At 41.2% G+C, this 14,742-nt stretch overlaps 1 protein-coding gene across 1 annotated transcript in view; it reads right to left on the reverse strand.

Annotated features, from left to right (window-relative positions):
- LOC126095660 (uncharacterized) overlaps window positions 1-14,536 on the reverse strand; it is a 755,174-nt gene extending 740,638 nt beyond the window's left edge. The window contains exon 1 of the mRNA XM_049910417.1: window positions 14,279-14,536. Within this exon, the coding sequence (XP_049766374.1) occupies window positions 14,279-14,341 (63 nt within the window). The 5' untranslated portion in view covers window positions 14,342-14,536. The remainder of the gene's footprint in view (window positions 1-14,278) is intronic.
- Window positions 14,537-14,742: the final 206 nt, after the last annotated feature.

Here is a 14,742-nt window from a genome sequence, read left to right on the forward strand (position 1 = left end):
GGACATCACGCACATCCTAGCCCGAGGCAGGATTCGAACCTGCGACCGAAGCAGCAGCGCGGTTCCGGACTGAAGCGCCTAGAACCTCTCGGCCACAGCGGCCGGCTCTGAGAATATGTTCAAGAATTTTGCAGAAAACCAGTGTTAAAGATATTGGTCTGTAATGTGCGGATCCGTTTGATGCGAATCCCAAAAAACTGAGCAATACTGTAGAATGAGTCGGACGAATGTTTCTTAAACAATCTCATTTGTAGATTGACTGTATTGTCTCAGCGTCCTACCAATGAACCGAAGTCTGCCACACTCTTTAGCTACGATTACCTGTTAGGATAGCCTCCAGGTTTTCTATTTTGATGCCTAATTCATGTTGTAATTTAACACAGTATTTCGATAATCCACTAACTCTCTCCTTCATGTCTGCAGAGCGCAGACTTCGGTAACTTACTGTCTGGACTCCTCGACAATGCTAGCGCTTATTTCCGGGCGCCAACAGGAGTGTACCGTGGTTAAGTCTCCATCCGAGGCATTTTCCCTGTCGAACTGACATGGTTTGTGATGAGATCCAAGCAAACCAATCCTTTAAATTAAAGCACTCTTGCCTATTGTTTAACTGATACTGCATGCTTATTTCTATCACCTTCCTTGTTAACAATATCCCGTAGATCTTCATACATCGCCTCCTTTGCCGAGAAGGCTAACGGTTGCGTGTGCGATGGGTAAGATGCGGAGGTAATCAGTTCGAATCTTGAGGATGAAAAAATGTCATCGCCTATTTACGTCTGGATGAGGGAGAGAGGTGCACGACTTTACACCAATATCGTTGTTCAAATTCCAAACCTTACCACAGTGTCTCAAACATTGAGGGCACTCGACACTTTATGATGTATCCTTTTCCAGTTTTAGACGATAACCTAAATTGCCCCATTGGCTTTTTTCTAGAGGAGTTGGAAATGTGCTGGCACTTGATTTCCATCTCGCTTCAATGATCATCCTCAACAATACACTATGCATTACGTAAGTACTCATCAAAAGGCAATTACGCTAAAACACACGCCGAGCAAGCTGTCCTTATAAACTAGAAAGGCTTGATGAAAAAAAAAATAGATTGCATCCAACGATGAGAAATGTATCACAACACTGACATTCAGTATGCGTTGACAAACAGGCAGTGGCCAATTCAAAAAAATGGTTAAAATGGCTCTGAGCATTATGGGACTCAACTGCTGTGGTCATAAGTCCCCTAGAACTTAGAACTACTTAAACCTAACTAACCTAAGGACATCACACACATCCATGCCCCAGGCAGGATTAGAACCTGCGACCGTAGCGGTCGTGCGGTTCCAGACTGTAGCGCCTTTAACCTCTCGGCCACTCCGGCCGGCTGGCCAATTCATTGAAAAAATAAGAAATATTTATGTTATTGTTAAATTTCCGTGGAAAAACCTGCACTTCCACAGTTTTCGTCGAGACTCATTTAATTATCTGCTTGAAACCAGTGTGGCGCTGGTGCTTTCTTTACCATCTCTAGTCTAGTCAGCGTACGATCTGCAGCAAGTACACATGTCACAACAGAAGAAGACAGCTAGGGATGATGTCCAGATGTTGTTGAAAAAGACAATATTAACTCGGTGGCAAATCTCGAATATCTGTAGATTATTATAATTGCCGAGATAGCTTGAAAGATCGCGGTTACAAAGGTACTCAGAACAAACCAAAAGTGGAACAGTGAGGATACCCTTACGTGTTCCATATCATTCTCTTTCGCGGGAGGACTAATTCTCGAGAAGCTAATTGATAATCTCCTTAACGGTACCTCTCAGATTGGTCCCACAAATAGAGTCAACCGCGTTCCATATCCAAGCAGATCACTATATTTACCTTGCAGTGTTAAGCATGTAAAGGCTAAAAGGTCCTCCGAAGACAGAAGCTTACAGTTAACGTCATGTCGCGAAGTAGACAATATCTACAGCTGCAATATGTTCACACTGAGGAATAGTATGACATGCTGGCTACATAAGGAGGGATGATACGCAAAGAGGAGAGGGAGAGAAATCTCTGTACGAAAGAGAAAGAAATTAGGAGGCTGACAACAAGTATTCCATTGACGATCATTAATGAATATGCTGTAAGTCAGAAATTACGGCGATAGATGCGAAGAACATTAGCCTGCGAAAATTGAGCTGCTTTCGGATTTCATCTTTAGCGAAGAAACTGGCAGAAAAAAAAATCTCTTTGGGAAATTTATTTCTGAAAGGTGACAGATGACACTAATGGTCAAAAATAACTGTGGAAATGGCACAGTAAGTTTTATCATTATTGTGATGCAGTGGAATTCAAACGACCCATGGTTTATTTCGATGAGGCATAGATTCACTCAGATTACACCAGGAACAAATGATAGTCAACGTATAGCGAGTGTTCAAGTAACGTTGCGACCTACATAGTGAGTCTTTCCGAACGTACAGCTCGCGGCCGATCTGCACATGTATAAGGGAACAAGAGCGTACCCTGACACTCTCACCGCCTTCCCCACTCTCTCTCTCTCTCTCTCTCTGTTTCTGTCTCCCCCTCCACGGGCGGAAAGAATTGGCACTACTACACTTTGTTTGACTGGAACCTCACTTCACTTTATACTGAATTATATAAATTCACGAGTAACGCCTTTGGAGTGCTCTTCCTCGCTTATGAGCGCACAGTTCGCAAGAGCAGCCAGTGGCCACGCAGCAGCCCCTAGTCCTAAAACGCTCCTTTGTCGCTGCAGGCCACGATCTTCTCGATTAAGCCGTAGTGGGAGTTCTTTAACGAACGCTGGCTGCCTGTCAAGATTGGTATACATACCCAAAAAAGCGACAAGGATAACTAGCCCCTACCATCTCGTGTCTTTTGTGTGTGTACCTTCTGCAGACATATACCGCACGTATGGAAGTGAGTACAGAGACCTGAATTTAGATGACAGAAATGAAATTTTTCCGAGGTGCTATTGCATGTAATACTTTGTTAGACAGAAAGAAGAGCATTGGTAGAAGCTAAGAGATTAAAGTGGAACCAGGTCTGAGTGAAACGGTAGTAAACATCGTAAGATGGTAAGAACGTTTACGAAGGATGCCTGCATATAGATTAGTGGCAGCAGGAGGCGTTAATTATGTTCCAAACGGAAACTTGGGGTCTTCTTGGAAGATCGAGCACGAAATGGACAGAAGAGCAAGCATTGTCCTAGATACTCGTAGAGGAGAAAAATAGGGTGTCTAATACAAACGTTCAGAAAACCAATGCAGTATGAGAAAGGTTATAGGGAAGAGGAAAGATGACGAAGTTCACTCAGAAGTGATATAGCCTACTGTATGTGTGAACAGGGTGCATAAAACTTTAAATACGAACATTTTACGTAATACTTGACTGTGACCGTTGCGAGTACTAAATTAAAAATAAAAGTCACTATAAGCTGTCTTATTTATTGTTCATTCCACAATGTTATACCTCCATCATCAGATGAGTTTATTTCAAATAATTCCTCCTAGGACAGAAGTATAATAAAAAGGGAGCGAAAAGAATAATAAGTGTGACTAGTTGCAGTAATTTGCATTTTCAATTAAGATGGCCAAAATTAGCTATTAAAAAAGGTGAAAGTGACGTTTTTACTGCGAATTTCCCTGTGAGAGCTAGGTTACAACATTTTTACCTTATTTTGCCTAGCAGTGTGGCGCACGTGGTCGATTACGTCCGGTCACAGAGATTTATGCTTCACGTGGCCTCTCTAAATCGGTGAAGGCGAATGCCTCGATGTTCCTTTTTGAAAGCAAACAGAAAATTTTCTTCCTCTTTCCTGCGGAATACCAAACCGAACTACTTCTCAAATGATGTGTCTGATGGAACGTGAAACGTCACTCTACCTTCTTCTTTCCGTTGTCTTCGTTTCCAGCAGAACAGGATATGCGAGAAATGCTGTTTTTGTTGTTGTTGTCTCCATCCTGCAGATAGGTTTCACGCAGTTCTCCATACTTGTCTGTCCTCTGCAAGCCTCTTCGTCTCTGCATAATGATGTCAACCTGTATAAATCTGAACTTGCTCACTGTGTTCATGTATATGTCTCTCCCACAATCTGTACCCCTCACAGTTTTTCCATTACTACATTGTCTATTTCTTGATGCCTACGGTTGCCCCCCGAAGCCACTTCCTTCTTTTAGTATAGTTGCCTTATAAACGAATTTTTCCCCAGCTCGATTCAGTGCATCGTTATCAGTTATTCGATCTATCTATCTAATTTTCAGCATTCTTCTGTAGCGCCACATTCTCTTCTTGTCTGAAGTGCTTATCGCCGACTTTTCACTTCCGTACAACTCTGCTACACTTTAGACAAAAACCTTCTGAAAAGACTTCTTAACGCTCAAATTTATATTCATTGTTAACAAATTCGTTTTTTGAACCAGAAATGCCTTTTTTACTGTAGCCAATCTTCTCTGCTTCGGTAATCATATTACTTTGGTGCGCAAAGAGTAAAACTGACGTACTACTTTAGGTACCTTTCTTCCTAATATGTTTCCTTCATTGCCGCTTAATTTAATTTAACTACATATAATTACCCTTGTTTTACTTTTGTTGATGTTCATTTTGAAATATCTTTTGAAACCACCACCATTCCGCTCAACTGCTGTTTCAAGTCCTTTGCCGTCTCTGACAGAATTATGTCATCCCCGAACCTCAAAGTTATCGTTTCTTCTCCCTGAACTTTAATATTATACGCTTACTTAACGTAGACGGGCTTTTCGGTAGAGGTGTTCTTACAAAGAGGATTTTAATTAATTTTTGATGTGATAATTGGACTGCCAGCTTAAAGAATAGTTATTTACTGGTAAAAAAGGGATAATTTAAACTTTTTTGCCCGCACATCAGTCGGTCATTAGGGAATACTCGTATTCGACGTGGTTGGTGGAAAAAATCATCCCTTGGCCTTTATGAAAGAATCATCGTGTTGCTTAAAGTGATTTAGGAAATCGGTTGAAAACCTATATCAGACCAGTCTATGTCACTACGGCCAACGTCACAGGCACTATCTGCGTTACCACATTACCAAAACAGAAACAGATTAAGCCTCTTTGGAAATCACACAAGGGGATATAAAGTGGATAAGACAAACACATCCACCGACGCACCAAGAGAATGTGTCTGTTCAATACGAGATGTGGAACGCTCCCCGCAAAATTCACAGTTCCGCAGAACATTTTTTCTTCCCTTCCTTTCACGTAGGCCTATAATTTAATAGCCAATTGCAGTGGCTGATTCGAAATTCCTTCCCTATGGAACCAGGAAAAAATAAATGAGGATGTATAGATGAAAAAAAAATGAACTGCACTAGTGGACTGGGAGTATGAAAGTCATAATAGACGACGGAATTGTTTGGTGACGTTTACAAAGGCTACATTTAGTCAAAAAATTTATATTCTTTACTTCAACATAACGGGAAAATGGCTGCCAAACAACTTTCATTCTGCAATAACAGACTCGTATGTGCTGCTTCACACAGCAACTTAAAATTTTAAAATGAAAATCACAGTAAGTGAATGTTTCTCTATTTTGGCAGTTTTCGGCTGACAGGAAAACAGTTAACAACTATCATAATTAATGTAAACTACTGATTAATTAATGACATGGGAATTATATATGTCACAGCAAACATTTTTTTTTTTTCATTTAGTAGTATTGTCACGCTTGAAGCATGGTTATGATCGCAAACTTAAAGAACTATAATCAGAAACAACCCAAGAAACTGTGCTTTGCGAAAATGTAACATCGAGTATCATATAGTTACTGAATGTTTAACAACATAGATAACAGCCTGCTCAAGAAAATAAGAACGAGCCAGAAAACTTATTGATCCGACATGGACATAGATTGCTTTAAATTTCATCGTCATTGGAGGAAAATGGGATGAACTAAAATTTTCAGAAAATAAACTGCAATATAATTTTTTCCGAAACTTCTCACAACCAATAATGTCTTCGGCGCTCTGTTAAAGCAGATGTGAAGTGAATTATATTTCTGTCAATCCTGCTCTCAGATAGTTTCTGGAAAATTGTACAAAAGATTAATAAATCAAAAACTTAATAATCGACATAATATTCTAATTTCGAGAGCAGCTGAAGTTCTTGAAAGGCGCGAAGTTGTTAAATAAATATAAGGGGCAGTCAAATGTAGACGAGACAGATGGAAAAAAGTAAATAAACTGTTTATTATTTCAAAAGCAATCGCCATAACTCTTAATATATTTATTCCACTGTGAGACAAGACGGTCATTACCTTCAAGGGAAAATGTTTATCGTTGCCTACGGAACCATGATTGTACCCAGGCGTGCACGTCTTCGTCCGAAGAAATCGACATCTGTTGATGTATTGCTTTAGGGCTCCAAAAATTTGGAAATCGCATGGGCTGAGATGGAAACTGTATAGAATATGTGGGTGGGACCACATGTTGCAAAGGTTGTTTCGAATACGCGGCAGAAGTTTCGCTGGGAATCCCTTACACATCCTCCATTCAGTCCAGCTCCGTCCACATGGGATTTCCATGTTTTTGTAGCCCTGAAGAAGGACATTCGCGACCGTTGATTTGCTTCGGTCGAAGACGTGGACTCCTGGGTACAATCATGGTTCCGTCGGCAACAGCAAACATTTCTTCGTGCAGGTATTGACGATCTTGTCTCACTGCGGGGTAGGTGAGTTAACAGTTGTGGCGATTACTTTTAAAATAATAGACAGTTTATTTATTTTCTTCCATCTGTCTCGTTTTCATTTCACTGTCATGTCTAATTATTAACCACGTACTCTATAAAATTAAAAATGCGTGGAAGTAATGTAAGTTGACACAGATTTTATGTGTAATGTATTAAAAGGACTCTCAAAAGACATAAGTAGTTCAGCAAACCCTCCTCTGTAGCTTGAATGGCAATCCAGATATTACTGACAGCGCTTAACGATTTTTATTAATTCCTGTTATTCTTTAATTAAGTAAAGTGTAAGTAAAAGGAAGCGAAATTTTATTTTCTGTTTATAAAATTTTGAGACGAAAGTTGGTTATACAAAAGATTACGATTGCTTGTTCTCTTTCTGAAATATGATAAATATCATTTTACGTGGTGACCAGTACTTCACGTTAATTTCTAGGTGGCATTATAGTTGTCTGTTTCAACATGTTCTTATAACAGAGGAAGCCATCGTCGTGCTAGACCAAGTAACTCTAAGTCTAGTGAAGAACTGCGGCGATCGAAACAGCCTGCAGACTTACGAATGTTTTATTCTTGGGTCATAGGTGATATAACTGCGCACCGCTTATCTGGGCCTGTGTTAGGACTTGAAACCAACACGTAAGTTACATGACGGAGAAGAAAAAGAAAATTTTCTGTCATCATCAGTCCGTACTATACAAAGCGGACCACTCAGTTACCTTTTTTCTCGTTCGTAAGGCTGATTTTAAAACTTAACGGTGTGTTGTCTTAGTATTACACATTTAATAGTGCAGTTCACATAATTTCTCAGAAATACTCAATACAAAAGTGACGGTTTTCGTTGTTATGTTTTGTCAGGCGAAAGGGTAACAAACAAACTTCCGTGGAGATTAAAACTGTGTACCAGACCGAGACTCGAACTCGGGACCTTTGCCGTTCGTGGGCAACTGCTCTACTGACTGAGCTACACAAACACTGTTCAGGACCCCTCCCCACAGCTTCAATTCTGCCAGTACCTATCTCCTACCTTCCAAATACGGGTAACGAACAGATTGAAATGTTGTAGAATTAGGTTTCATAAGCGAATTTCTGCTGTTGTTCCTTCTTGAAATATCAAGTTCACCGCATAGACGGGAGTAGAAGATTAAATATCAGTTTGGAAGAAAACTAGAGACGATTCTGCAATACTACATTTGATGTGCTTCACAATAATTTTGTAGTATGAAAATACATCCGTGTCCATCCATAATTCTAATTTTTACACAAAGTAAACGTTTTATGGCATTTGTTTAATTCAGTACAGATACCTAAATAATATCAAGATAAGAAGCACAAAGTATTGGTTAAATGAAAAACTCTTGTAGTGAATTTAGATATTAACATCCTGCTGTCTCTAAATCTGTGTCATTCGTCGGGTTTCAGATCTGCGGTCCAACGTACATCCTAATTTTCAAAAAGATATTCGCAACTTTTTTGTGTTCTTAAGACAATTTTACCCGGCGAACGAAATATTTGTTCCTTTCACATATCTTTCGATGCGACCAAACGCTGCACACGATTTCACCATTGAAATAAAGAAACCTGTACAGAAAGTACAATAGTTAAAATATGGACGTCGTTTGTAAATAGATGCTGGCACAAGTCAATTCATAGCGTTGTTGGTTCCAGTATAACGACACCACGCACTGTCTACTAGTGTATCAACTATGATGTAAGGTTTTCTTTAGATAACACACGATAATCGAATAACAAATCCGTAACGAACGGCGCAGCTGGGACGCAACGAGTAGGTGAGGGACCTCTGATGAGCTGGCGCCAACTGTGTGTCCACACACATGGCACGTTTCGTATAATAGAGGTAAGGAACTTCAGAAACTGCCAATTTTGTGCATCAGCACTGAACAATCACGTACAAGTTCATCTGGTAAAGGAACTAACGGCAGCCGTAGCACTTGGCTCGCATAAAACAGTGTTACAGAATTGTGATTCTAGGGACGTCCTACGACTTGGTGTATTTATACCACCACACAATTAACGATTATATTAGTTCATTTTTATCAATTACGTAACGTTAATATATTACCACGGGGGGGGGGGGGGGGAGGGGGCCAGCAGGCTCTGAGGTAAAAAAAAAATTTTACCAAAAATAATAACCTGTATATCGCGAGATACTCAGACTGAAGCCGTACTCCAGCGACAAACTCCCGTACTTTGTTGTTGTTGAGAGTTTTGGTACACAAGAAACCTCCAGTGGTCAGTGGTTTTACCAGTTGTCTAGTTCGGTTTTTTTACCATATTTACCTGTGTGGCTGATGTACCTAGAATACCTACACACGCATGGAACTGCGTGTAATACAGATCGTGCTTGTAAAGAAAACTTTTCGGTGAACGCTTGACACTCACTCTTGACAACGTACTTAGCTGGCCTCTTGCCTCTTCACGCTCACGCGTGAAACCAGGGAACAGAAACAGGTTATCAAGCGTAAAAAAAATATATATAGCGAAGCTGTCTTCAACACAAGAGAGTAGCGCTTATCTAGACGTGATCGTACAGGTTGTGATATCTTCCAGCCTTGGCCTACAGCGACCTGCAATTACATGTAGGCTCCGAATCTCTCAACAACTTGGAATATTTCACAAATACGAATGAACGTCAAAGAGGAAGAGACAGAAGGAAATTCTGGGAATGAATGAGAACTGAACCGTGGGCCTTTTTGATTTGCAGCATGACACTCATTTAACCATCAGTTATATGTGTAGAAACAATAGATAAAAACTGACCAAACAAGTAGCGATGAAACAACAGTGTTTCTTTACAGTGCAGCACACAATAATGCTCATCCGATTGTTTACCGAAGCTGAGAACAAATCGTCTTGGAATTGTTGTACTCTTTTCCATAGAAGTGTTGCAAATCGGCTACAACTGCATACGCAAACCCACCCGTAGTGTGTCAATGCTTAAGTGAGACTAACATTGCCAGAAACACTGTGAAATTCACAGCCACAGTGTGTTACGGAGGCATTTAACTGCGTTATCCGTAATGAGTTCAACTTATCGATTTAAACAGTACATTTACAAATACAAATAACAACGTCTATGACACGCATTTACACAAGGGACTGGTATTATGAATGCAATACGATGAAAGGAGCAGGGGAAACAAAATGAACGAATTGCCGAACTATGAATCGGTTCTGAGTCTTTGCAGTCCACAAACACTGCCAGAAGTATTTCTATGGTTGTGTGATCAGAGTTGAGCACAGCCACCGCCAGAATTCAACACAGTGCAACACACTGTACAGTCTAAAAATTCACTCTTTCTCCCAAATTAAACACTTATCACAAGAACATGCCACTCCAGGACTTTATGTTACAGTACCTCAGCTAAATTTGTTGGTCTGTTCTGGTGAGCCCACTGTCATTTAATGGTGACGATATTTCGGATACCCTGAATCTGTGCCTTAGTTTACTGTGTGTGAGCTGCGTGATCGCCTTTTCTGAAGTGACTGCGGTCGGGCCAAGGAGTGAAGAATGTGGGCGAATCTAGGCAACTCTCCGACACGCCGCCAGATGTCAGGAGCAGGCGCGTCGTTTTGGGAGACTTCACCGCTGCTGCCGCAGCACAGAAGTGCGAACGGAAGGGAGCGAAGTTCTGAACGTTGTACCGCTGGCAGGAAACACGGGTCTCTGTTGTAGAACGCCATGGTCGAATAGCGCGAGGACTCGCAGAAATACAGGACGCCACATGGCATGATTGTAAGTAGCGTTGTAGATAATTTCCAGAAATGTAGAGTGCTACACCAATTTTGAGGTCGCAAATTAGGGAAATACCTTAACATTGACGGCGAATAAATGGATCTTGCTCCGTCTTTACCAGATTCGACAGACGAATCCATGAACCAGCGTTTGTGCGGGTAAATGATCAACTTTTCTTAAGAAATTATTTTACCAGTTCCGATGTGGCACCTATGAATGCGCAGACACTCATAATTTTGGCAACACATTATGTCTATTATTTTTATTATTATTATGGCAGTAGTAAACAAAGCAAACAAGATCACTATGCTGGATTCCGTATTTTGCCACTAATCGGGCACTTCCCGACTGCATGATGTGTCAGCTGATAATTCGTGCAGACTCTAATAAAGTGGTTTTGTAGTTGGCAGATGGATATTTTACCTACGTCAATGGTCCTCAGGTGCTCACTGAGACCTTTTATTGTAATAATTACTACAGTCGTTATTCTTTTTAACTATTATTTGCTTACTCTATCATATAGCGGGCACATCAGGTATGAAATCGTTTAAATCTTCAGCTTCATTCAATAAATAGATTAATTTACTTATGGCAAAAGATGTTCGTATTGTTATTTTGTATTCTACATTCACAGATGACACACATAGTAGCGGCACATTTGCCACGTACATAGCTGAAATGGATCTCGAACATGCGACTTCTGTTTAACAAAGCTACCTCGAAGTCACGGAATTAACACATTAGAAAGAGAATTCCTTGCGTACTCTGAAGGTGACCTACATCCACAAACAAATAACAAGACATGTCTCAGGATAGCTAGCTGTGACTTATTTCCCAAACCCCGTGACTCTCGAGTACTCTTTCTGAAATTACTTCTAACCTTCTAACGTTGAGTTAGCTTTAAATGATCTATATGACTCCTAAATAACGGAGCTGTACGATTTACAAACGAGAACAGAAGTTTATTTAATTTATCAAGAGAAAAAGAAAAATGCTGTTAGACCAAAAAAGCAGAATTCTTGTTCCTTTTTTCGTTGTGCCAGCACAGTTCAGATGAGCTGAGCTACAACTTGTTGCATCACTTTCTGTCTTCCTGATCGTTTCCTGGTGTAAGAAATCACTCATGTTAAAGGAAATTGCGGTTGGTTTTACGATTCCTTTGCCTTTCTTGAGTAGTGTTGAATACTGTAAATATAGAAAATGGAAGAGACAGAGAGTTCTGTCGAGATTTGCGGAATCCATGATGATACCAGTAGTAGCATTTAAACAATGAGATGTTTTGACATTTATAACTATGCTATACATTCACTATATGCTAATCAAGTGCTCCTTGTGTATCGTAATAGGGTGAGGAGATGTCGCAGAGATTTTCAGTCCTCTTCCTTTCGTATTTCTTTAGATTAATCGCTTCCACCACGAGGAATATCGTAAAAAATGGTTCAAATGGCTCTGAGCACTGTGGGACTCAACTGCTGTGGTCATAAGTCCCCTAGAACTTAGAACTACTTAAACCTAACTAACCTAAGGACAGCACACAACACCCAGCCATCACGAGGCAGAGAAAATCCCTGACCCCGCCGGGAATCGAACCCGGGAACCCGGGCGTGGGAAGCGAGAACGCTACCGCACGACCACGAGATGTGGGCGAGGAGTATCGTAGTTCTTCCTCTAACGCTTCGCTTCTGTCGAGTGCATCTGGCATTTGACTGTGGCGCTTTGCAGAAGCAGTGATTAGCTATCCGCCGCTCTCTGGAGAACCGCGCATGCGCAGAAACGTTACAGATAATGTGAACACATGCAGCGGTGAGCTGCTGCTGTCAGAAATCGTGGCTGCCGGTTTACGTGTTGTTTTCCACAGTATTTATAAGTGCTTATTAAATGATCCGGCACGTTCAAGAAGAGTCCTTTACAGCGAAACATATCCCAAGATAATCGTACAATTGGTGACATCTGGGACTCTTCGTCGTTTGCAGTTCGCATCTCTTCCAGATACCTCCAAGTATGAAAGATACAGCCTCGACTTTCTTGACACTGCAATTGAAAAACTGACAGAAATTTTGAAGGAAATTTTCGATTTTGACGGGAAGGAGCACATATTTAGAAGATCTCTATTTGTAATTCAAAAGTTCGCTCTAGCAACTGTAAATGAAATAATTTAAGCTAATGTCAGAGTAAAATCATATCAAAAATCACGATGTATTGAGTTTCCCATTTCTGTAAGCGAAACAAGCTGTTGATCCTCAGTTAAAGAGCAACGTCACATTACGTGAAAATGTCATTACCAACTGTAGTCGAAAAGGAAAACAGATGTATCTTACACACAGTGTTGCCTGTTGTCAAAGTCAATTGGAAGGCGGGAGTGAAACGTCAGAATCTGTGAAAAATTGATGAAGTGATAAGAGTTTTACTTGCTATGAAATTTTTAGCGTAGCTGATAATTACGGCTATCTTGTTTGGCTCTTTCTATACTGTAAATAATCTAATACGTTACTTACACCGACGAAATGTGAATACTTCTCTTCTGCCTCCCATTTTCATCACAATGCACAGAACACCTTAGATCACACATTAGCGTACTTGAGCGACATATACAATTATTGTGCTAAATTGCAAGTCTCTGATATGTGACAATAGCATTAGCCGCGTATAATGATGCACGTCGGGCAAAGAGAAGTATTTTCTCACCTCACACCATGTTAGTTTGCTTACTTTGCAATCTCACGGTTGTGCAGAAGCAAATATTTCTCTGAATGATCAACTTATGGTAAAAGACACTTAGTATTTTGGTTGAAACATTATGGTTGCTTATAATAGACTATAGGCCTACTACACAACCAATTGTGTAATATTTATAATGTCAATGGAGATTGCGTAAGTCAGCCTCCATTTCTGCAGAATATGTGCTGAAGGGAAGTCGTAGATACAAAGTCCGCACAGAAGTGCTATATAATACCAACAAAGGCGGAAAAACACTTAATCTATTAGAAGTACTTGAGGTAAATAAGTATTTAGCTCCGCCCCCCTCCACACCACCACCCTGGTTGTGAATCGTCAGTTACAGCTGAATACATCCCTTTCTTAAGCATCACACGATGCAGTCAACCACCTACACTCTCACAGAACACAGTCAAAATGTTGACACTCATCTGCACAAACTCGTACCGGAACAGAACAGCGAAATAATTTACTTTCTCTTCAGTCACAATTCTAAGAAGGTCTGTTATTTTCCTACAGATTGTGAACTTTAATTTTGTTTATTTTCATTGTGTACTGTGTGTTTGATACTAACCAACTTGTAAATGTAGAATATTACGCAGGGTGTCCCCTATCGGGGAGTTCGGCTGCATGATGCAGGTCCTCTACTTGAAGCCACTTAGGCGACATACTTGGTGCATAATACGCGTGGCGACGGGATTTGACATTTGTCACGTAACGTCATGGCCAAAGATCTTGTGCTTATGTTGATAATACCCTTGATTCTAACGTTTGGTTTCTCAGACAATTGAAGACGCTACTCCTTTGTTTCGTGACGATGGCTCGGCAAGACGAAAACCGGTTCGAGGTAAGCAAATATAAGTATAACAAAAATGCAGTTTTTTAAAACCTTAAATAAGATTTACAGTGTTCACTGAAGAAATTTTTTAAATACAGCGATGAGACGCGCATGTGGTTAAAAAGTATCTACATTACGATATGCAGGAGGCGTAATATTTGTTGTAAATAAACTAGTAAGTTACGTTCCAGCAGGGTAACAGTGGCAACTGGTTGTTAGCAATGAAGGTAAGAATAAAGAGGATCTTCTTACCTGTCCCCATTGTTGCATAGAGAGGAAGCATGTATCAAAGTTCTGTTTGGCGCCGCTTGTCATTGAAACAGTGCAGTCGCGGTAAGAGCCCGCCGTAGTTACAGAGTCAGCTGCTAACTTCACACGGAACGCCGTGTCGCAGTCGCCACACTAACTGTCGCTGTTCTGGAGTCCAGAAGGCGGTGGTGTGGGCGGAGCAGTGTCGCCGGTCGCGGCGTCATGTCGCCGGCGTGACAGGTAGGCGTGCTGAGCGGCGGCGGCGGCCACGTGCTGCTGGAGCTGGCGCCGGCTCTGACGTCAGGCGCGCACTGTGCGACAGTCGACAGTCGCACGGCGCGCGCCCCTCCCGGCCGGCCGCTACCCCCTCCCTGCGCCCTGCCAACCCTCACCCTCCCCGCCATGGGGGCGCGTCCTGTCACAGCGCCGGCTGGAACTGCGGCGGTCTCGGAAGCCACCCCGTCTCG

This window comes from Schistocerca cancellata, chromosome 8 (assembly GCF_023864275.1).
Source record: "Schistocerca cancellata isolate TAMUIC-IGC-003103 chromosome 8, iqSchCanc2.1, whole genome shotgun sequence".
Lineage (NCBI taxonomy): Eukaryota > Metazoa > Arthropoda > Insecta > Orthoptera > Acrididae > Schistocerca > Schistocerca cancellata.